Here is a 22,986-nt window from a genome sequence, read left to right on the forward strand (position 1 = left end):
CCAGCTTGCAGATACTACTGATGGAAAAGACCCACTGAGTCCTTTTGCAGTGCCCTGGAAGCTCAGGTTTTCTCCAGCCCCTGTGCTGCAGATGAAAGTGCTTTATACAATCCCTACATTAAAATAATTCAAGCCAGAGGATCTCTCTCATTTCCTTTGGGGGAAACAACTCTGTAGCTGAATAGATTGCAGCATTAGGAATTATTTCCTGATGTCCAGCCCCTGCCACAGCTTCTAGAATCTGTTGATATATTATTAATAGAAAGGAAAATAAATATAGGTATTAATGCCAGCAGACACTGTCTGCTACTAATAGCTGCTAAAGTAATATATTCCCCTTGTTTTTAGCTTTTATTAGTCTTTTTGCAAAGGGTTACAAGACCCTTATGCATCCATTAGCCAGTCAGCCATGTGAAATTAATGTGGAGCAATTTTCATAAGCATTACTCAGAACTAATAATAATTAAGCATTATTTTCTGCTCAGATAACACAGAAAATAAAGTCTGACTTTTATGCCAAGATGGGTTTGCATTAGCTTAAGGTAGATGAATTAATTCTCATTTACAAGGCTTCTCCACCAGCTAGGCAGAAAATATCAAGGTAATTAAAACCAATTTGTGAGGTTCTGTCCCATTGCACATTCAGTGAGTTTTATCATCACTGCAAATTACAGGTGCTTTTATGTTGTTGTAAAGGTGGGACATGAAGGAGACCTTTGCTGCTGGCCTCCTTCCCACCACTCACAAGAAAAGAAACCTCTTGTGAAGCCCAGAATCCATTTTTGGGATGGATTTTGGGATGCTAGCAAAGCAGGGAAGGGACCACGTGTTGCAGGAAGGACCAGCCTGGTCCCAGCTCAGGGTGGGATGTGGATGTCCCAGCAACACATGTAAAAGGGGTCTAGCAGAGAAAAGGAAAATGCTGTTTTCTATTGATTTACTGTTTCCTTGCAAAGGATTTATTTTGGCTGATTAGAAAACCAAGGGACTTTGGTAGGGGGCAATTTATGGGGAACTCAGAAACAGTTCTCTGCAGCCAGGCAGATTTTTCTCTGTCACCTTTAAGAACCAAACCCCATCATTTGCCATCCAGGTTATAGTTATTTGATGTTACATTTTCCAACACTGCCCAGGTGATTTTGTATCCTATTTCTAGCTTAAGGAGACACTGAATTTAGAATCACAGAATCATAGAATCATGGAATGTCAGGGGTTGGAAGGGACCTCCAGAGCTGATCCAGTCCAACCCCCCTGCCCCAGCAGGATCCCCCAGGGCAGGACACACAGAACACATCCAGGGGGGTTTGGAAAGGCTCCAGAGAAGGAGACTCCACAACCTCTCTGGGCAGCCTGGGCCAGGGCTCCCTCACCCTCACACTCCACAACTCAGCTTGAGCTGGAACTTCCTCTGTTCCAGCTCCAACCCATTATTCCTTGTCCTGTTCCTGGGCACCCCCAAAAAGAGATTGGCCCCTTCCTCCTGACACCCACCCCTCAGATATTCATAGATATTAACAATATCCTCTCTCAGCCTTCTTTTCTCAAGGCTGAACAGCCCCAGCTCTTAGTCTCTTTTCACAGCAGAGATGCTCAAGTCCCTTCATCAGCCTCACAGCTCTCCCTTGGACTCTCTCCAGTAGATTCCTGTTTTTCTGGAACTGGGGAGCTCAAAACTGGATCCAGCATCCCAGGTGTAATTGGATGTGCAATCACTTCCCAGCAGCTTAACATAACCCTTGAGCAGCTGCTGTGCTGTCTGAAGATTCTCTCAGCTTGGACCAGCTTGCAAGGCAGAAGAGAACATTAGTTCAGCTCATGATTAGCTGGAAGATGAAGTAACCCAGAGCTACTGACAGCAAAGATAACATTCATCTGAATAAATAAGATGAGATTTTTTCTTAGGTGTCAGCTTTCCAAGGGGGGGCAGCTCCTTCAGATGCCCCATCTTGCCTTTGCATGTGTGTTAGCAAATAACTGGGCCCAACATGACCCCCTGGTGTGGATTTTCTGTGCTTTTCAGAGGATTATGGCTTCTCTTGTCTGTGTCCTGCCTCTCCCACTTCATCTCTCCATCCTCTCTATCCCTCTCACTGTGACATCTCATGTTGGCATCTGGATCCAGAGGTGGAGCAGGTTGAGCTGAGACAGGACTATGTGGGTCAGCAGGAAAAGAAGAATGAGACTTTTATTACATTTTGAAAACTCTTCTCTAGAGCACTCTAAATGTCATTAAAGAGACAACTAAAAGGAGGGAAGACACAAGAAAAAACGACTGTGACTCAGCCCTGGAAGGAACCACCCTGACTTTTGCATGCTTATCCATGCCTTCAATGAAGAAAGGTTTCCCCCTTCTGGCTGTCTGGGCTTCAATCCAGCCACGGTAGCTGTAAACAGACATTAAGATCTCCTGGTTTGCCTTTTCTGAACAATCTTCTCCCCAGCTGATGATGCCAACCTGGAACCATTTCATGGTGTTCCAGTAGCTGCAAACCAGGGGTCCCCCGCTGTCCACCTATGGCAGAAGGAGGATGTTACAGATGGATCAAACCTCAGGTCTCTCAGAGCAGCTGCAGCCCAAATTCTACACATAATTCATGAGGATTTGGGGGAACAGGGACATTCTGGACTCAGCATTTCACAGCTGAGCCCCGAGAGCCATGCAGAACAGATACAGAAAGTGAGGAGATCATAGGGTCATGGAATGCCAGGTTGGAAGGGTTCTCAAGGATCATCTGGCCCAAGCTTTCCAGGTAGGAGTAAGGTTAGGTGAGAGGACCCAGCACCTTGTTAAGCTGAGCCTTAAAAATGTTAAGCTTTGGGGAATCCACCACTACCTTGGGGAGATTATTCCAAAATCAGATTGTTCTCACAGGGAAAAACTTCCTTATGTCCAACCAGGATCTCCCCAGGACTGAGGGATTTGCACCCATCACCCATCTTTTTTTCATGTGGCTCCTTGTGAAAAGAGTCTCCATCTTCTTGACATCCACTTTTTAAGTACTGGAACATGGTAATAAAGTCTCCCTTCTTTTCTTCAGGCTGAACAAACCCAGCTCTCCCAGCCTTTCCTTGTGTGCCAGGCTTCCCAGTCCTCTGATCATCTTTGAGGACCTTCTCTTGACCCTTTCCAGCCTGACCACTGCATTTCTTTTTCCTATAGTGGGGACCAGAACCAAACACATAAATATGTCCCAAGCTCTGGCCCAATGCAATGCCCTATCCTGCTCAGCCTTTTCCATAATCTCCCTTTGCTCCAGCAGGATACCTGAATCCTGGCACTGAGAGGCAGCATCCAGGAGTGCAAAGGGACATTTGCTCTTAATGCTCATCCAGTCCTCAACTTCTCTGCTGCACGTGGATGCTGGGTACCTGTAACTGTTCCTTTGGGGGCAAGCACCTAGGAATTGGACCAAAGATGAACATCTATCCTCAGAAACTACCCTAATCCCATGGAAATCCTGCCTGCTATGGCCAGGCCAACCTTCACTCAGTGTGAGTGCACACCGCAGACACCCTACAAAGAAAAGTCTTCTTCTGTTGGCTGCTCTAGCTTGAATACCAAGAGCATGTCCAGCTGTCCCTGTCACCTCTGTACATTCTCTGAGCACAACCCAAAGGAGAAATCAGCACAAAATGGATCCAACCAGGTACAATGCTTTTTTGGTGGCTATGAACCATCAGGATGGTTTGGGCTGGAAGGGACCTTAAGCATCATCTAATTCCAAACCCCTGCATGATCAGGGACACCTCCCACAGCCCAGGGTGATTCAAGCCCCATCCAACCTGGGCTGAGACACTGCCAGGGATGGGGCAGCCACAGCTTTCTTGGGAAACCTGGGCCAGGGGCTCAGCACCCTCATAGATCATCAGCATCCCGTGGACTTCCCCCTCCTGTGGGGTGTGGAAGGGGAGTTTGTTGCTTTGGTATCTTAGGTGTTTCCACTGACGTTGGTGCCCTGGATTACCTGAGTAGAGCCCTGCAGGTACTTAAAGGCTTAGAGGGAGAGGTGGGCTACAGGAATGGTGATGCAAACCTTGCCATGATGGTTTCAATGCAGCTCATGCAGAAAAAAAATCATATTTTTGTCTGAAATAAGCTTTATCCTTTTATCAAGGTAGTGTAAATTATTGTGTTGGGACCAAGGAGATGAAGCTTGTGTTCCTAGTGCTGTCCCAGTGGCCATATAAAGGGTAAAGGGCAAGTACCTTGATCTCTCAGTACCTCAGTTTCCCTTTTATTGGAGAATCTCAGACTGGTTTGGGTTGGAAGGCACCTTAAAGCTCATCCAGTTCCAACCCCCCTGCATGGTCAGGGACACCTCCCACAGCCCAGGGTGCTGCAAGCCCCATCCAACCTGGGCTGAGACACTGCCAGGGATGGGGCAGCCACAGGTTCCTTAGGCAACCTGTTCCAGGGTCTCAACACCCTCACAGCAAAGAATTTTTCCCTAACATCTCATCTAAATCTCCTGTTCCCCTTTCATCCTTTCATTCACATCCTTGTCCCCAGTCCCTCCCCAGCTTTCCTGGAGCCCCTTCAGGCACTGGAAGATGCTCTAAGGTCTCACCGGAGCCTTTTCCAGGCTGCACATCCCCAACTCTCTCATATTTCCAGTGCTGTGCAGCCTCTGGTGTAAATCCTCCGGTTTCCTTTCATAGTGGTCTTGACCCTTTTTTTTCTCCCCTACCTCCAGTTCTTCACTCAGCAAATGAAAAATTCAATAAAAACCCATTTCCGAAGCCAGACAGCTTTCCTGGGAAACCTTGTCCTTCCCACTTTGTAGACTACTTTGGGAAATGTCTTCCTCATTAATGGATGAGCCCCCTTCCTCCAGCAGCCACCCTGAGCTAACACACATTAATTAATGAGTAAGGAAGTGGCTGCAATCCCCTGTGCATCAGCATCCACTAAAGTTCAGGGCAGACTTTCCCCCTCCCTGTGTTAGATGGAGGGCCCAAGTCTCTAGAATAAGTTCCTCTATTTTTATTTTTTGGTTCAACAGGCACACAGAAAAATTAAGATAAATCCAGAGCTTTAGTACTCATGGAATCACAGAATCATTTATGTTGGAAAAAACCTTTTGAGCTCATGAAGTCCAACCATGAATCCAAGACTCTTTGCCCTGAAATGGTGGCACTGTAGCCTGGACCTTCTTGAGACTCTAAAGATGTTTCCTGACCTGGTTTCAACCACAAATTCAGTGACCTTGCAGCTTTTCCAGGCACACATTAATTAATGAGTAAGGAAGTGACTGCAGTCCCCTGTGCATCAGCATCCACTGAAGTTCAGGGCAGACTTTCCCCCTCCCTGTGTTAGATGGAGGGCCCAAGTCTCTAGAATAAATTCCTCTATTTTTATTTTTTGGTTCAAAAGGCACACAGAAAAATTAAGATAAATCCAGAGCTTTAGCACTCGTGGAATCACAGAATCACTTATGTTGGAAAAGACCTTTTGAGCTCCTGGAGTCCAACCATGAATCCAAGACTCTTTGCCCTGAAGTGGTGGCACTGTAGCCTGGACCTTCTTGAGACTCTAAAGATGTTTCCTGACCTGATTTCAGCCAAGAATTCAGTGACCTTGCAGCAACCTTGGATTCATGTGTTATCCCTGGGGATGGCACCTGCTGGAGTGAAGGAATCTGAGGCTGTGCGTGCAGTTAAATTGCTGGGAATTTTACTGCTAATTCCCCCAGGGCAGGAAGTGGCCAAATGCTTCCAGCCTCCTACCCAAAGATAATAAAAGAAATCGAGGGAGTGGGAGCTGTTGGCAAGGCAGTGATGCAGCAGGGGCTGATGATCCCTCAGTGCTGGGATGTGTCCTGGGGGTCTGTCCCTGCAAGGGAGATTTTTAGCACAGGGAGAGCCCCTGCAAGCACCATCGGGGCAGATGGGTACCTGAGTGTCCAATTTAGAGGCTGTTCACACTTGCAAAAGGGACCTTTCTCCCAGGTTGCTTAAATACCATTTAATTCCTGATGCTTTGTGCCTATCCTTAGGAGGAAAAGTCTCATTCATCCTTCAGAGCTGAGAAAAGCCCAGCAGAGAAGGGATGTGATTTGCAAGGGCAGTGGCAGAGCCAGGAATCCCTATTTAAACCACACATCACGTGGCTTCTCCTTTCAACTCAGATCTGCTTTTCCCTCTTTGCCTCTTTAATTGTGTTCATTCTTTTCTCAGCCTGCTTGGTGCAGAAAGGGAGAGCTTGGGGGGCTGCCAGCTGAGAAAGAAAATGATTTAAAACTTGGGCAGGGAGAGAGTTGGGCAAGGCTGTGAAAATCCAGGCAGCAGCTGCAAATCCATTTCTCTAATCCACGAGCCTGGAGACTCAAATCCTGCTTCAGATCCCTTTCCCTACGGGCTGAGCTGGGCTGCTTCATGGGTGCAACTTCTAACACGACATTTCTCTTAACTTTCAGCTATTCAAGTCGATGATTTTATCCCAGAGTGGGCTAAATCCCCCACTCCATGTGATAATCTCACTCACATCACTGTAGCAGGAGCCCAGATGATTCAGCAGCCTGGTTTTCATAGGGCTAAAGATAAGAGAAAATAAACTCGGTTCTTGGGCACTTCTGATAATCCCTGTAGCCACCTTAAGCACTCAAAAACTTCTGGCCCAAGGCTTTCCACCCTTGAGGATATGGGTGGAGTGAGTTTTGAGGCCAGGTAGAAGCATCTCAGCTCTGTGATGTTTCCACTCCTGCTCATTTAATCAATGCTCAGGTTAATGACTCCAAAGATCAAAGAACCTGTTAAATGTTGCTTTCCTGGAGCCTGGTGGTGAAATATTTCTTCTGGTCAGCAACACACACCAGATACCTGCCCCTGCTCTTCAAGCCTGGGTGTTTCTGGATAGCAAAAGGAAAAAAAAAAAAACTAGAAATAGGATCTTTTAGTCTGTTGCGTGCTTCTCGTCAACCAGAAGATGACTGAAGAGCTCTTGGGCTCAGATCTGGTGCAATTGAATTTATTCTGCACGTTAATCCTCCCATTAGGAGAGGTGAGAATAATGATACATCCTCTGAGAAATAGTTCTGGCCTGTAAAAAAAAAAAAAAAAACAACCTCTCCCCAGCTAAAAAGGTGCTTTGTTCACTGAGGCTGATCAAAAGTTTCCTCCTTTCCATGGTGGCCTGAATGTTCCTGTGACCATCAGGAGCCTTTCTGCTGATTTTTAGTGGGCTTTGGATCAAGAGTGTCATCTTCTGCCTGTTGGGTTTGTAGCTTGGTAATTGAGCAGAACAAATATAAATCTTCCTGGGTGGGAGAAGCTCTGGGGGAGGGAGAAGAATCCATCTGATACTCATTAAGTGGATACACAAACCTTACAAGTCATTGGTTTCATCTGCCTGTTGGTAAAGCTCTCTGTAAACAGGAGATGAGCAGCATGTGAATAACAATATTTGCCATTAGAGCTGCCCTGGCTGCAGGATGCTTCAGAAAGAGGTGATTTCTTTGGTGATTTCTTGGGGAGCAAAACTGTCTTTAGAGGAAGGATGACAGGAAAGAAGTTTTGGGGGTTTCTTTAGTGTGAAGCTAGAAGGGATGAGAGCCTCGAGCATCCCACACGTTGCATTTGTCCTTTCCAAAATGAACCAGGTAACATTGGGCACCTGGGACCCTTTGAGATCTCAGATGAGAGGCATCAGCTACTCTGACACCTCCAAATGCCTTGCTGGAAAATGGGAGGAGAAGGATGGGAATCTGCTCCATCCACAGGGATGTCAGCAGGGTTGGTTAGCAAGGGTGGCAGCACAGATTTAAGGGAGTGATACTGAGCATCTTTGTCTAGATGAGAGGTGTCCCTGTCCATGGCAGGGAGGTTGGAGGAGATGATCTCTAAGGTCCCTTCCAACCATTTTGTGATTCTCTGATTCTGCATCTGGCCAAAAAACCATGTGGCCCAGACTCTTGTCTCTGACACTCATCTCTAGCCAAGTGCTCAGGGATGGAGACTGGAAAAGAGGGTAAGTATTTACAGACTTGTATTTACATCACAGTAGTTAATAGCTTTAGAGAGATCTCCATCCAGGAAGTCACCTAATTGCTTTTTGAATCCATTTAGCCCCTAAGATAAATACCCACAACATCCTGGTCAGTGGCTTCCACAGTTTTATTATCTATTGGGTGGAAAAAAACACTCCCTTTGTTTTGCTTGAAATCTGCTGCCTCAGAAGGCCATCTGACCCCTTACTTCATGGGTTTTGAGCTTCAGTGACAAGAGGACAGCTCTTGATTGTCTTCACCTTGCTGGTCATGACTTTGGAAATCTGTGTCACATCCCCATCAGAAATCTCTGTTACAGGTCTCAGAGTCACAGACTTTATTGTGGCCTCTCAATACATGAAGGGGGCAAAGATGGGGACAAACTTTTTAGCAGGGCCTAAACTGAAAAAGGGTTTAAACTGAAAAAGGGGAGACTCAGACTAAGTAGAAGAAAGAAATGTTTTATGCTGAGGTTGGTGAGACCCTGGCCCAGGTTGCCCAGAGAAGGTTGGAGATCCTCAATCCGTGGAAACATTCCAGGCCAGGTGTGATGGGGTTCTGGGCAACCTGATCTAGCTGAAGATGTCCCTCTCTCTCACTACAAGCAGGTTGGTCTAGATGGACTTTAAAGGTCCCTTCCAACCCAAACAGTTGTTCTCTGATTCTGTGATTCTCCTTCTCACCAGAAGCTGTTCTGTGTCTCTGTTCATCCTTCCTACTCTTCTCTTCCCCTTTTTCTAAATTTCTCAGATGGGGTGGATGGGAACTGCTCACAGAGCACAAGAAAAAGGCTCCCAAAATGAGTGCCCTGGCATAACACACATTTGCTTTGATACCTCTTCCTTTCCTTTCCTTTCCTTTCCTTTCCTTTCCTTTCCTTTCCTTTCCTTTCCTTTCCTTTCCTTCCTTTCCTTTCCTTTCCTTTCCTTCCTTCCTTTCCTTTCCTTTCCTTTCCTTTCCTTTCCTTTCCTTTCCTTTCCTTTCCTTCCTTTCCTTTCCTTTCCTTTCCTTTCCTTTCCTTTCCTTTCCTTCCTTCCTTCCTTCCTTCCCTTCCCTTCCTTCCCTTCCCTTCCTTCCCTTCCCTTCCTTCCTTCCCTTCCCTTCCTTCCCTTCCCTTCCCTTTCCTCTTTCCTTTCCTTTCCTCTTTCCTTTCCTCTTTCCTTTCCTTTCCAAGAGGTAATGGGTTCATGTTGTGCCAGGGGAGGTTCAGATCAGATATAAGGAAAAATTTCCTCCCCACTGAGAGAGTAGGGAAGCATTGGAACAGATTGCCCTGGGAGGTGATGGGGTCTCCATCCCCAAGGGTATTCAAAGAAGAGGTAGATGTGGCACTTAGGGAGACGAATCTGTGGTTAATGTGGTGCAGGACTTGATGATCCTGAAGATCCTTTCTAACCATGATCATTCTGTGTTTCTATGATTCTTATGCTTCATAAAGATCTTGTCACCTTTTTGACCTCCACTCCTCATGCTGCTCTTCTGGAAGGACTATACAGTTACTCCAAGATCTTCCTACATGGCAATAGCTGCTCTATTACTGCATGTGTGCAGCTGGAGTTGCTTCTCCCTCTCTTTATTCCTGTTCCTTTACCAGCAGCTGCTGTTTTAACCTCCAGTCACTCAGGAAAACCCAAGATGCTGCTGCACCTCTGCTCTGTTCTAATTCTGACCATGCCAAATAACCCTGTGGCATCAGCCAACATGGCAGCAGCATTCACCCTCCTTCAACACCCCAATTCCTTGCACAGATCCCAACACAATTCCCCTCGTGAGCCTTTTCTCCCATCAAATCCCTCCTCCATCTGCAGTTTCTCCCCAGGCCTGTGCTGAGAAAGCTCATTAGAAGAGTTTTGGAAAATCTCAGCATGTTGGATCAGCTGGATCACTTTTTTCCACATGCTTGGTGACTCCTTCAAAGAACTGAAAGCTGTCTGTGAGTCATGACTCTCCCCATTGACTCACTCCAATGGGAAGAGGCTCCTCTGATTCATCACATCCCATTCTCCCACTCTCTGGGCAAGCACAAAGTAAGTTTTTTTGTTCAGCTGGAGCCAGAAATGTTCTGCTCTCCACAACTCCACTCCCCAGGAGCACAAACTCCTGCTGAGCCTTCTTGCTGCCAACCAAACAACTTCAGCTTGAAGGGCCAGAAGCTACAAGTCAGAGGAAGAAAGCAGAAGAAGTGTGTGACCTCCCCATCCCAGGTCCTTGCAAAAGGAAGGAATGTATCTGAGGAAAGGTTTAAGTTGCCCCAGCCTGAATGTGTTCACTTGTCTGCCCACATCATAAAATGATCAAATGATGAAGGCCCTCTAAAACCATGGGACACAGGAATAGTGTTCTGATTCTTAGGAGCTGCACATCAAAGCACCCTTCAGAAACAAATCTAAGAGACTGGAAAGGCAGAAACACCTTTCTACTGCTTTGTTCTGGGGCTTCTAAGGATGCCTTCCTATTTAAACCTCTCTGTCCCTTAGGGAAAAGAAAAAAAACACTTCATCATGTTAGCAACAGCTCAGTGGTGGAGAATCCACCCCCAAGATGGCAAGTGGGTCATTCTCTTCAATATTAAGATGATGTACAAGAGTAATTCTGTGTAGTTAGGAATAACTTTGAACTGAAATGTGGGTTGCTTTGACTCCCGGACTCTAGGAGACCTTTCTTTGATAGGCAGAAGGGCCCTCAAGCTCAGACCTCATGAAGATACCCCCCATCCCTACAGAATCAACCAGACTGTCAGCTAACCACCTCCCTTCAGATCTCCTGGGGAGGGATTGACCATTCTTCCCTGGGCTGTGACCTTTTCCTTCCATCTGTGATAAGATGAAGGCAATTCTCACTTGCAGAGGTTTTCTTTAAAAATTTCTATTTCACAGATCTCCCTTTGCAGTTTTGGAGCTCTCTTGGCATGAGTCAAAGGATGCAAGAGCTTGTAACAGGATGCAAAAGGTTTTGTCCCTTCTGGACTGGGGGACATCCTGGGATATCTCAAATAGCACTGGAGACTTAAATGTTCTTCCTTGGAGCCACGTGTTTTGCTAGGAGCTGGACACCTTGGACTTGCTTTTAGTTAATTTTAAAAGAGATGGGTAAAGCATCCTCATGCCAGAAGTGCTTTTTTTTTTCTCCCTGGTGATGGAAAGATGATCCAGGTGATGCAGGTGACCATGGAAAAAAAAGTTTATATCTGGCCAGATAAATTCCACCCAGGGTTGTGCAAAAACTACTGCTGTCACTCATGCTACAAGGGATGAGAGCCCTGAGCATCCCACACGTTGTAAGGGGCATTTATCCTTTCCAAACTGCTGACAGGGTACATGGGCAGGACAAAATGCAGGTGAAGGAAAGAATTCCTTCTCCAAAGAACGGAAGAAATTAATCCCCACAGCCCAAGGAACATCCTAACATCATTTCAGAGATCAGAGAATCGTTTGGGTTGGAAAAGACCTTTAAGATCAATTTTAAGACCTTAAAAGTCCAACCATTAACCCAGCACTGCCAAGGCCACCATAAACCATGTTCCCCAGCACATCTACATCTCTTTTAAATCCCTTTTTGTTTTTCGTTTACTCCACCACTACCCTGGGCAGCCTGGTCCAGTGCCTGAAAACCCAGTAAGGAATTTTTTTATAGCCAACCAATTTTTTTATATCCAATATCCAACCTAAACCTCCCTGGGCACACCATGAGGCCATTTCCTTTTGTTCTGTCCCTTGTAACTTGGGAGAAAGACCAACACCAACCTAATTAAAACCTCCTTTCAGGCCATTGTACAGAGCAATAAGGTCTCCCCTCAGGCTCAGGAAGCCAAGATCACCTCCTGCTACAATCTGGAAGGGGGTAGAAGCCTTCAGCCCATGAATCAGATCAACCCCACACCAGGACAGGATGCAGGGGATGGTGAAGCTGAGCTGGAACCATCCCACTCCCTATTTCTGGCCAGAACATGACTCCTTTCCCCTAAAAGTCAGGCCAAGGACTGAGCCTCCTTTCATCTGCTGCTGACCTGGACCTCAACACACTCTGCCCTAATCACCACATCACTGATCTACCCTCCTCTGCAGAAATTCTCTGAAATATAATTGGGCCATTTTTACTGGATTTTGGGGCCATTTAGTGAAGAGGAATTTGATTTGTGAGCCCCTTAATCCTCTAATTATTGCCCCAGTTACCATTGCATCAGAGCCTAACAAAAGATGCTTAAGGAAGCAGGGAATTGAGGCATCAGTTGTGGTTCATGGGGTCATGGAAGAAATGAAGCAGACACAAAAATAGCATGTAGGGCATCTCTAGTGCCTGGTTTTTAGTACTTGTACCTCATGAGCAGCCATTAATGCTGATGTTGATGACTAAATAGAACTCTAAGTCAACTACAGATCCTGTCAGTGTTAATTCACAGTCAATCCACATCTCTGTCTGCAGAGCCATCAGGGAATCAGGATCCAAGAGATTTTTTTCTTTTAAAGTGAATGGTGTATTGTGGGGGGGGGGGGTTGTTTGTTTTTTAAGTACAAATACTGAGGAGCTCTGCTATTCAAACTCCTTGAGTTTTTTCTTGGAATGTGGTCACTGATCCACAAATTAATCCTGTCTGGTGGTATCAAAGAACCACAGAGGGTCAGGGGTTGGAAGGGACCTTGAAAGATCATGGAGTGCTGGCAGAGCAGGATCACCCAGTGTGGGTCACACATAACACATCCAAGAGGGCTTTGAATGTCTCCAGAGGAGACTCCACAACCTCCCTGGGCATCCTGGGAGCTTTTTTTTATGTTTCCATGGAACCTCCTATGCTCCAACTTGCACCCATTACCCCGTGTCCTGTAAGTGGGCATCACACAGAATCATAGAATCATAAAATTGGCTGGATTGGAAGGGACCTCAGAGATCATCAAGTCCAACCCTTGAGCCACCGTTGCGGTTGCTAGACCATGGCACTGAGTGCCACATCCAGTCTCTTTTGAAATATCTCCAGACACGGAGAATCCACTACTTCCCTGGGCAGCCCATTCCAATGCCTGATCACCCTCTCTGTAAATAAATTCTTTCTAATCTCCAACCTAAACCTCCCCTGGCACAACTTGAGACCCTGCCCTCTTGTCTTGCTGAGAGTTGCCTGGGAAAAGAGCCCAACCCCCCCCTGGCTCCAACCTCCTTTCAGGGAGTTGTAAAGAGTGATGAGGTCTCCCCTGAGCCTCCTCTTCTCCAGTTTCAACACTCCCAGCTCCCTCAGCCTCTCCTCATAGGGTCTGTGCTCGAGTCCCTTCATCAGCCTGGTTGCCCTCCTTTGGACCTGCTCCAGGACCTCGATATCCTTCCTGAGCTGGGGGGCCCAGAACTGGACACAGGACTCGAGGTGTGGCCTCACCAGGGCTGAGCACAGGGGCAGAATCCCTTCCCTGGACCTGCTGGCGATGCTGGCGACCTGCTGGTGATGTCCAGCCTAAAGAAGAGGAGGCTCAGGGGAGACCTCATCACTCTCTACAACTCCCTGAAAGGAGGTTGGAGCCGGGGGGGGGGGGTTGGGCTCTTTTGCCAAACGACTTTCAACAAGACAAGAGGGCAGGGTCTTAAGTTGTGCTAGGGGAAGTTTAAGTTGGATATTAGAAAGAATTTCTTTACGGAAAGAGTGATCAGGCATTGGAATGGGCTGCCCAGGGAAGTAGTGGATTCTCCGTGTCTGGAGATACTTCAAAAGAGACTGGATGTGGCACTCAGTGCCATGGTCTAGCAACCGCAACGGTGGTTCAAGGGTTGGACTCGATGACCTCTGAGGTCCCTTCCAACCCAGCCAATTCTATGATTCTATGATCACCCAGGAGACAACTGGGTGGTATAGATGAACACCATGCCCAGAGCTTCTCTACCTCCTTGCTGCCTCTGTGAAAGATGCAGATATTTTCCAACCTGACCAGATTCTCATCCAACCTCCACAATATTTATAGACAAGTGTAGCCCAATAGATGGAACTTCCTATGGTCTGCCCAGGGCAGATGAGCTGGGTGTCCAGTGCTCCATCCTGCAGTACCAGGTTTCCATCTTTCCAGCCACCAGGCTTCTCAACCAAAAATGTGCCTTCCTTGACCTTAATCAGCACTTCTGAGGAAACCACCCATCAGCAAAATGCTTCCCCTCCAGCAAATTTTGATGAAAAATCATGTTCAGCTCCACTAGCCTAGGCTGTGGTTTTTGTCTTGCTTTCATTATTTCAGTTTCCAAGACCATTTTTGGCTGGTCAAGCTGCCACTACAAGTGGGGACTTGCTGGGTTGTCAGCATCATCCCACAGGCACTCACTGTGTGCTACCACTGCTTGGAAAGCTCACATTTCCAGCTCATTTCTCAGATGACTCTTAAAAGTTATTGTAGATCAAAATAGCACCCTCATCAACTTTCTGAATGCAGGAGATTCATTTTGCAAGGTACAAGTGCTCTTGCTGTTTCACCAGCATAATTCAGCCACAGAACTTAAGGCAGGGCTGGGAAGTGCATTCTTTAATCAGGTTAATGTTATCCTGTGGCAGTTTCCTCTTTAAAATGTTTGATTGAATTTAATGGAGGTGAAAGGCACGAGATGAATGGTTTCAGAGACAGATGCTCTCCCTGGCTGATCAAAAAAAAAAAAAAAAAAGAAAAAAAATCAGAAAGCAAACTGCCCCACTGCTGCCCAGCTACAAGCCCAGCTCCTTCTGCCTCCTGCCTTTGCCATAGGGCAGAGCATCTCTTTCTGTCCTGGGTGTTGTTTTAGTTTCCTCAATGACAGATTCCTACAGGATGAAGCTCTGCCTCTGAAATAAATAATGGTAGGACCAGAGGAGATGGCCTGAAGTTGCACCAGGGGAGGTTCAGCCTAAAGAAGAGGAGGCTCAGGGGAGACCTCATCACTCTCTCCAACTCCCTGAAAGGAGGTTGGAGCCAGGGGGGGGTTGGGCTCTTTTCCCAGGCAACTCTCAGCAAGACAAGAGGGCAGGGTCTCAAGTTGTGCCAGGGGAGGTTTAGGTTGGAGATTAGAAAGAATTTCTTTCTGGAGAGGGTGATCAGGCATTGGAATGGGCTGCCCAGGGAAGTAGTGGATTCTCCGTGTCTGGAGATATTTCAAAAGAGACTGGATGTGGCACTCAGTGCCATGGGCTGGGAACCACGGGGGGAGTGGATCAAGGGTTGGACTTGCTGATCTCTGAGGTCCCTTCCAACCCAGCCAATTCTATGATTCTATGATCTGAGGAAGAATTTATTTACTGAGAGAGGAGTCAGGGGCTGGAATGGGCTTCCCAGGGAGGTGGTGGAGTAACCATCCCTGGAGGTATTTAAAAAACAATGGAGATGAGGATTCAGAACATGCTCTGTTTGGCATGGTGATATATATATTATTTTATTTTGATTTACATTATTTTCCTAGGAGGGGGGTGGTGGTGAAGATGAGGGTTGGACGTGGTGATTTTCGAGATCTTTTCCAACAACAACAATTCTGTGATTATTTTCTGTGCTACATGTGTCTGCCCAGCTGCCCCCTGCTCAAGTCTAAGATTTCTCCCTGTATCCAGGGCAGGATGGAGCTTTTAGTCCTGAACAGACCTCAGTCCTTACCAGGCTCTCAGAGAAGGGGTTGGAGGTTGGATGCCATGAAAGAAAAGATGCCTTCTGGCTGGCCGACTTTGTTTGACATCAGGACAGTGGCCCTGCTCTGAGAGTATGCTCTGAGGGCACAAGTTCTGAGTTTTTCTGAGTTTCTGAGGTTTTCCCACATTTAGGTGTCTGTGTCAGCTCTCTCCCCTTAGCAGTCCCTGATATCAAACACCACCCAAACTCTGTTCAGAGTTTAGCTTGGAAAGTCCATATCTTATATCACTAGCTCCTTGCAAATACTCCTGGAATAAATCACTCTACTAATTCTTTTCTGGACAAACTTTCCTGTCTCCTTTCAGTATTTAGATGGTGACAGAGCAGCTTGGCCCAGGGCTGAGGGGACAGCAGGCAGAATGAGGACACAGCCCATGCTGGGCTGAGCCCTCTTTGAAGGTTTGTGAGACATCTCCTACCACTGTCTGTGGCAGACACTGGGGTTTTATATTGCTGGGAGACAACAGACCCAAATCCTGTGCAAGAGGACTTGTTAGGAACCACCTTTTTCCCCTTGCCCTCCTTCCAGCTGCCCCTTTCCCTTGCTGACTTTCAGTCTCTCCCACTTCAGGGAGGGAACTGGGGTTGGGGAGGAGCAGGAAGAGAGGCTCATCCACTCAACAAAGTGTTTCATTTCCAGCACCACCACTGCTTCCTGACCTGCACCCCCCTGCTTGGGTCACTACATCTTTCCAAGCAGTTCCTTGGCCCCTGAGCATCCTCCAGAGAAGCTTTAGCAACCCCAGGAAGCCATGGGAAGGATCAATGTTCATTCCTCAAACAAAGACACTTCTCCTCCAGTGTCTCTGTGGCCCTAGGAGCAGTGTGGACATCCAGGAACCTCTTTATTTTACCTGGCAGATGCTTTTTTCTCTTCTCTCCACCTCAGCACACAGCATGTTCTCCTCCAGCACTGGGGTCCTCTTCAAGCACTGCTCCCTGCTGATGAGCTTCATCCTTACTTTCTGCAGCACATGGGACCCTGGAACCACATCCACCAAGCAGCAGAAGGAGAAGAGAATGATTAACAAACTCTGCAGAACAGAACTGTAAGGGTGAGACCACAGCCAGAGACTTGGGACTGCTCAGGGCTGAATTTGGAAAGCATCTCAAGGCAAGAAGGTCTCAGGTTGTGGGTTTGGGGGCACAGGGGCTCTCCACATGTTAGCAGAGATCAAGTTGTGCTCTTGACTTGATGCCAGACAAGAAGGTGGGTTTGGTGGGTAGAAAGGAGGAGGTATTTATGGGCAAAGCTGAAATCCTGGGGAGTGGAATCTTGCAAAATAGGATATTTAACAAATCACTTCTTTTTCAAGATGAACTCTGGGAAGCTTTACAGCTGGAAGACCCCCAAAAGGATGATTTATCCTGCTGGTCCTGGTAATGACCTAGAATGAGCTGCAATGCACACCTTGGGTTTCTCGCTCATGCTTCAGGGAAACTCAGTTTGAGGGACTCTTCATGGGGTGTTAGCCCTGCAGAGAAAAGTCCCCTGAGCTTTCCCCAGAAGAGATGATCCTGTTACCTCCACACTCTCAGGATGTGCCTCACCCAGGGGACCAACTGCACCTTCCTCAAAGCAGCTCTCAGGCTGGCAGGACACAATGGAAACAAATGCTTTACTCTTCCATTGAGATGGGAAACTAGAAATTGCAGCCTGCACCAGCAAAAAAAAAAAAAAAACAAAACCAAAAACCCCAAAACCCATGCAGGGCTACTTAAAAAGCCCACTTATTTCACCCATATTTCTCTTTAAAGTCAGCCTGGGTCTGAAGGCTATCACTGACTTCTGGAGGATGTTGCTGCTGGGGATGACACCTACAGCATTGCACAAACTCCCTCCTTCTTCCATATGGCACTGAGAGAAGTGCTCCAGGTGCCTTTGGGAAGGTGGAAAGTGAAGATCTAAAAGACAGAAAGTTATCAAGTCCCTTTCCCAGCTAACGTGGGGCTGCTCCATGGACATGCCCACAGTTTAGTTGGTTTTAATGGAGGCAACTCCAAAGAGGTGGCTCCACTTGAGGTCTATTTGATTGCAGTTGTAAGGGGATGAGGCCACTGCCACCCTGAGGTGCCAGCTGACAGATGTCCTCCCACAAAGGCTGAAAAAACTGGGTTTTTTCAGCCTTGAGAAGAAAAGGCTCAGGGGAGACCTTATGACCATGTTGCAGTACTTAAAGGGGGTTACAGAGAAGGTGGAGACTCCCTATGGACAAGCCAAGGGGCAATGGGCACAAGTTGCTCCTGGAGAAATTCCAATTCCAGAGGAACATTTTTCACTCTGAGGACAGCCAGAGATTGGAATGGTCTCCCAAGGGAGATGGATTCCCCAACTCTGGAAAGTCTGAAGTCTCAGCTCAATGGGATGCAGAAACATCTCAGATAAATAATAACATTAGAAGGGTTGGAGCAGGTGAGCCTTGAGGTCCCTTCCAACCTGAGATTCCATGGTTCTATGATACAAAATGCTGTTCTGCTGCTCAGGAGGTGACTGCTTCTTGCACTGAGAAGAGAATTGATGGATGTGGAGAAGCTGCAAGGGATTGGATGTGTTTACCAGTGGAAATTACTGTGGGTAACCCCTCCTGGGAGAGAACACCTCCTTTAAATGGATAAACCCCATCCTCCATTAGCAGATACATCTCCTGGCAGCATCTCACCTTCTCTTGTGGTTCCCCACCCAGTAGACCAACATTCTTGCCACGTGTCAATGTCATCTATGAAGGGCAAGCAGATGGGGATTTTCTCCTTGCTGAACTCGATGGGAGAGCTGAGCAGGATCAGTGCAACATCATTCTGCATGCTCATGCTGTCAAAGTCTTCGTGGAGAATCACTCTGTCCAGTTTATGTTCTTCCAGGGGGAAGTAGAGGTCAACTGACCCTACCACAACAGTGAGATCTGGTGGCCTTATAAACAAAGAAGAAGTGGAGACATAAGCAAACACAAAGGTTTTGGGTTACAAAGGCTGAATTATGGAATTATTAGTCGGGAAAAAACCTCTGAGATCATTAAGTCCAAGACTGGTGCCTCCTTCCCCTGAGCAGGGCAGGGTGGTGCCCAGCAAATGGCAGAAATATTGCAGAAATCTACCCCCACTTCTAGATAAAGCTCATTTTTCAGGGGAGAGAGGTGCAGAGGTAGAACCTGAAAGCAGCCCAGTTATAAAAAGCCCAATTGTTAGCAAGCAGATGGAGGGAGCTGGATCTTTGGGATTTCTGTGCCCTGAGCTGGATGCTCTGGACCATTCTGCTCCCAATCAGCTGCTCCAGGTTGTGATGCCCCAGGTCGTTTATCACTGAGCAGTCTCAGTTCTTGAACCTGCTGAATTTTGGAGACAGCTCACAAAGGGCTTGATTGTGCCCCTGGGCATTGCATGGGGTTGATTATCCAGAAACTTCTTTTTAATTCATTCTCCAGGAGGCAAAGGTGTTTCCTATGTGAAAGAATGGAATATACCACTTTTTCCATGGTACCACAACATGGGTAGAAAAGCTCAGGGCCATCAGAAGAAGCACCATGGGCATTTATCCCAGGCTGCTCAGACCATCTTTCAAAATATTCCCCACCTGCATCTCCTGCTTCAGCAGATTTCTGCACCCTTCTCTTCTAACACTAAAAAAAAGTCTGTCTAATAATAAAAAAAAATAATAAAAAGGCCTTGTTTTTACCAAGGGACAAAATTCCTCTTTTCAGGGCTCTCTTGCTGGCTCAGTCAGATGTCTGCTGCACTTGACCCCAAGGAAATATCCAAGGAGTGGTGCTACAAACCCATTGTGTGGGGGCTGTCCCCCCTTGCCCCAGATTACTCACATTTCTCCTGCAAAGCAATGGGCTGCAGTTAAAATCCACAGTGCACTGATCATGGTGCCTCCACAGATGTGTCTCCTCTTGCTCTGGATGCTCACATGCCATGGGAATTCCCCATCCTTGGCATATCCCCCCCCTGTGATCCTCTTGCCCATATCCAGAAAGGATTCGTAAGATGGTCGAAGGCCACACTCTGAGTACAGAATGAGACACTTGCTCATTTATAGCACAGAATCATGGAATTTTCAGGGTTGGAAGGGACCCTAAAGATCATCTGGTTCCAACCCCCCTCCCACCAGATCAGGTTGCTCAGAGCCCTCTCCAGCCTGGCCCTAAAAACTTCCAGGGATGGATGGGGAAACCTGTGCCAGTGTCTCACCACCCTCATGGGGAAGAACTTCTTCCTAATTTCCAATCTAAACCTCCCCTGCCCTAGTTTCAATCCATTCCCCCATGTCCTATCACTCCCTGACATCCTAAAAAGTCCCTCCCCAGCTTTCTTGTAGCCCCTTCACATCCTGGAAGGCCACAATAAGGTCTCCTCAGAGCCTTCTCCTCTCCAGACTGAATAACCCCAACTCTCTCAGTCTGCCCCATAACAGAGGTGCTCCAGCCCTCTGAGCATCCTCATGGCCCTTCTCTGGACACACTCCAGCACATCCATGTCCTTCCTGGAATAGGGACTCCAAAACTGGACACAGAACTCCAGGTGGGGTCATTAATCATAGAATTATTGAATAATTTGGGTGGGAAGGGAGCTCTAAAGCTCACCCTGTCCAATCCCCTGCAGTATCAGGGACACCCTCACCCAGATCAGGGTGCTCAGAGCCTCCTCAAGCCTCACCTTGAACTTCTCCAGGGATGAGGCCTCAACCCCCTCCCTGGGCACCCTGTGCCATTGTTCCACTGCCCTCATGGGTCACAACTTGTTCCTCACATCCCATCTAAATCTGCTCCTCTCTAATCTAAACCCATTGCCCCTTATCCTATCACTAAAAGAGCCTCTCCACTCTTCCTGTAGCCCCTTCAGATACTGGAAGGTCACTGTTAGGTCTCCCCAGAGCCTTCTCTTCTCCAGGCTGAACACCCCCAGCTCCCTCAGCCTGGCTTCCCAGGAGAGGTGTTCCAGCCCTCTGAGCATTTCCATGCTCCTCCTCTGGACCAGATCCATCAGCTCCACGTCCTTCAGGCAGTGTCTGTGCCAGAGAGCCAGGACATCAGCTGAAGTCCTGGTTTGTAATTATCTATGCTGCTTGACCTCTCCAAATGTCCCTGGCATTGCTGGAGCCTCCCCAGACCTTCAGGCTGGGGCCATGGACCATTTTCCATAGGGATGTTGGACAAAATCCTTCTGTAGGGAGAATGAGTGGAAGAGTTCAAGCTATAGTACCAGCCATACATACCTGTCAGCAGGAATAAGCCCAAAGCCATTGGATGGGGCTTGAAGCAACCTGGGCTGTGGGAGGTGTCCCTGCCCATGCAGGGGGGTTGGAACCAAAAGATCTTTAAGGTCCCTTCCAACCCAAGTCATTGTAGGGTTCTCTGATTTCACTCACCAGCACGTGTGTATCCTGTAGGGCTATTGATGGTTCTTCTCTGCTGCTCATTTCTCAAAACTTGAGAGGAAGAACTTGCATTGACTTCTCTGATCAGAGAATTAAAACAGAAGAGGGTAAAGAGCAGCATTTCAATCCCAGTCTTGGACCAGCACTCTTGGACACCATTCAGAGCAGGGATGTTCAGGACATCTTCCCCATTCCATCTTCTTACCAAAGGCAACACAACTTCTCTGCCAGGGCAACCAGGAAGTGACATCACACAATCCCCTCCTTTCTGCTGACATCAGAGCTGGTGTCCTAATTTGGGCCAGGATAAAGGTGATTTTCTGTTTTGTACTTTTACTTTTAGCTCAGTCTCTTGTAAGTAGTTGCACTTGCTGAAATGAACAGCAAGTTTCTCAGACAGTGTGTGTTTCTAGGACTGATAACACTTGATGTTTATAGTTACTGCTAGAGACTGGTGTGCAGAGCCAAGGACACTGCTCAGCTCTGAGGAAAACATTTTACCGTCCAGGAGGATACCGAGGTCCCACCTGAGCCCTCCTTTGGGGAGGAACAGACAAGATAGATGCCAGAATTGACCAAACAGAGTATTCCATCCCATATACGTCACACTCAGTATAAATTTGAGGCATCACGAGGGCCGAGCCAGATCTTTTCCAGATTTCCGGATTTCCTGATTTCCTGCTTCCCTTCCTTCACCCGGCATCCTGGAAGGATCCTGTCTGTTCATCTGCCTGTGCTCCTGATCCGTGCCAGCCTGAATCTGTGTGTTCCTGCCTCCGGTTCCCGACTGCTGCCGACTCCAGGATTCCAGCCTGGACTTTCCCAGGGCTGCCCTACAACCTCGGTGGTGACGTGAGAGTTATTGGGGGAGAGGGGGGAGGAATGTGGTTTCCATTTTCCTGTATATTTGTATAGATTTAGTAATTTTACCTATTTATCATTACTGTTTCATTAAAGTTGTGTAGTTTAGTTTCCAACCCATCAGTCTCTCTCCCTTATTCTCTCTCCTTTCTTTATCAAGGAGAGAGAGATTAATAGAGAGCGTCTGTTATTCGGTTTAATTGCCGGGCCAGTGTTAAACCGTGACAGCTGGATGTTGCCCTTCCGAAGGTGATTTCCAAGAGGTTTGGGATTTGTTTTAGCTGTGAGAGGGAGGGGGCAGCAGTGAAACTCCTGTCTGCACCCTGGACATTGCCATAGTGCACTCTGTAAGCTGTGGCCCTTTCTGGATCTTGTGTTCTTCTTTCCAAAGTCCTGCATCTGCTTCCATCTTCAACTCTGAGAAGTGCTGAAGCTCATCAAACCCTAAAATAACTTCCTCTTCTTTGTTTAGACCGTGTCTGTGTTGTCAGAAAAATAAAATGCAGCTCTTTGGGAGGGTAAATTTCAAACAGTGGCAAATCAGAAGTTATCAAAGGTGTTGAGGCAGCCACTCCCTTCTTCCCTGTGGCCAAGGGTGGCTGACAAGACCAAAACCATCTTAAAAAATCCTAATCCATGAGGCTAAACCATTAGCATCTCACCTTTACTGATTATATCCCCTTTAAATCTTGACCCAACTGCAAGGGGTCAAGGCTAAAACTCCATCCTATCAGTAACTCCATAATTAATTCTGTGTATTTTGAGGATTGTTTGGGGTTTTTTTCTTTTTGTATTTTGGAATAGGATTTTGGTGTGGGCCAATTTTAGCATCAATGGATTCATCAATGCTGAATTCTAAACTGGCTCATTAATTCCATCAGGACAGGACTTAAAAACCTCTCAGCAAGGTTCAGACTTGAGCCCAGGTATATTAAGGACAGAACGGTGTCTTCTCCAAAGACTTTCCAGTTTGTTTCAAAACTATAATGATAGTGTGGAGGGTAGGGGGGGATAGGATGAAAGAGAAATGAGCAACAATTTGTACACACCCAGATTTTTCACCTCTCAAATGCCTTCTGGGAACAACTCAGGATTTATCCCACTGAAAGTCTGAATTACACCAAGGTTAAAAATGCAGAGGATGGAAGTC

At 47.1% G+C, this 22,986-nt stretch overlaps 1 protein-coding gene across 1 annotated transcript; it reads right to left on the minus strand.

The window, feature by feature from the left end:
- Positions 1-2,159: 2,159 nt before the first annotated feature.
- PRSS55 (serine protease 55) lies at positions 2,160-21,096 on the minus strand. The gene is made up of 5 exons (XM_030448352.1): positions 21,042-21,096; positions 19,414-19,603; positions 18,255-18,509; positions 16,456-16,594; positions 2,160-2,512 (listed from the first exon to the last, which is right to left on the minus strand). Exons 1-5 carry the CDS (start codon positions 21,094-21,096, stop codon positions 2,210-2,212), a joined length of 942 nt encoding a protein of 313 aa, XP_030304212.1. The 3' UTR covers positions 2,160-2,209.
- Between the last annotated feature and the right edge of the window lie 1,890 nt (positions 21,097-22,986).

The sequence above is a fragment of the Calypte anna genome, chromosome 3 (genome assembly GCF_003957555.1).
Source record: "Calypte anna isolate BGI_N300 chromosome 3, bCalAnn1_v1.p, whole genome shotgun sequence".
In the NCBI taxonomy this organism is placed as follows: Eukaryota; Metazoa; Chordata; class Aves; order Apodiformes; family Trochilidae; genus Calypte; species Calypte anna.

Bases quoted from the DNA above. Each gene is read 5' to 3' on its own strand.
- PRSS55 (XM_030448352.1), bottom strand. From the start codon at position 21,096: ATGCTGCTCTTTACCCTCTTCTGTTTTAATTCTCTGATCAGAGAAGTC. The intron at 19,604-21,041 runs GTTCTTCCTCTC...TTCTGTACTCAG, and splicing joins GATCAGAGAAGTCAATGCAA to AGTGTGGCCTTCGACCATCT. The intron at 2,513-16,455 runs GTAAAATAAAGA...CTTCTGCCATAG, and splicing joins GAGAAAAAAGCATCTGCCAG to GTGGACAGCGGGGGACCCCT.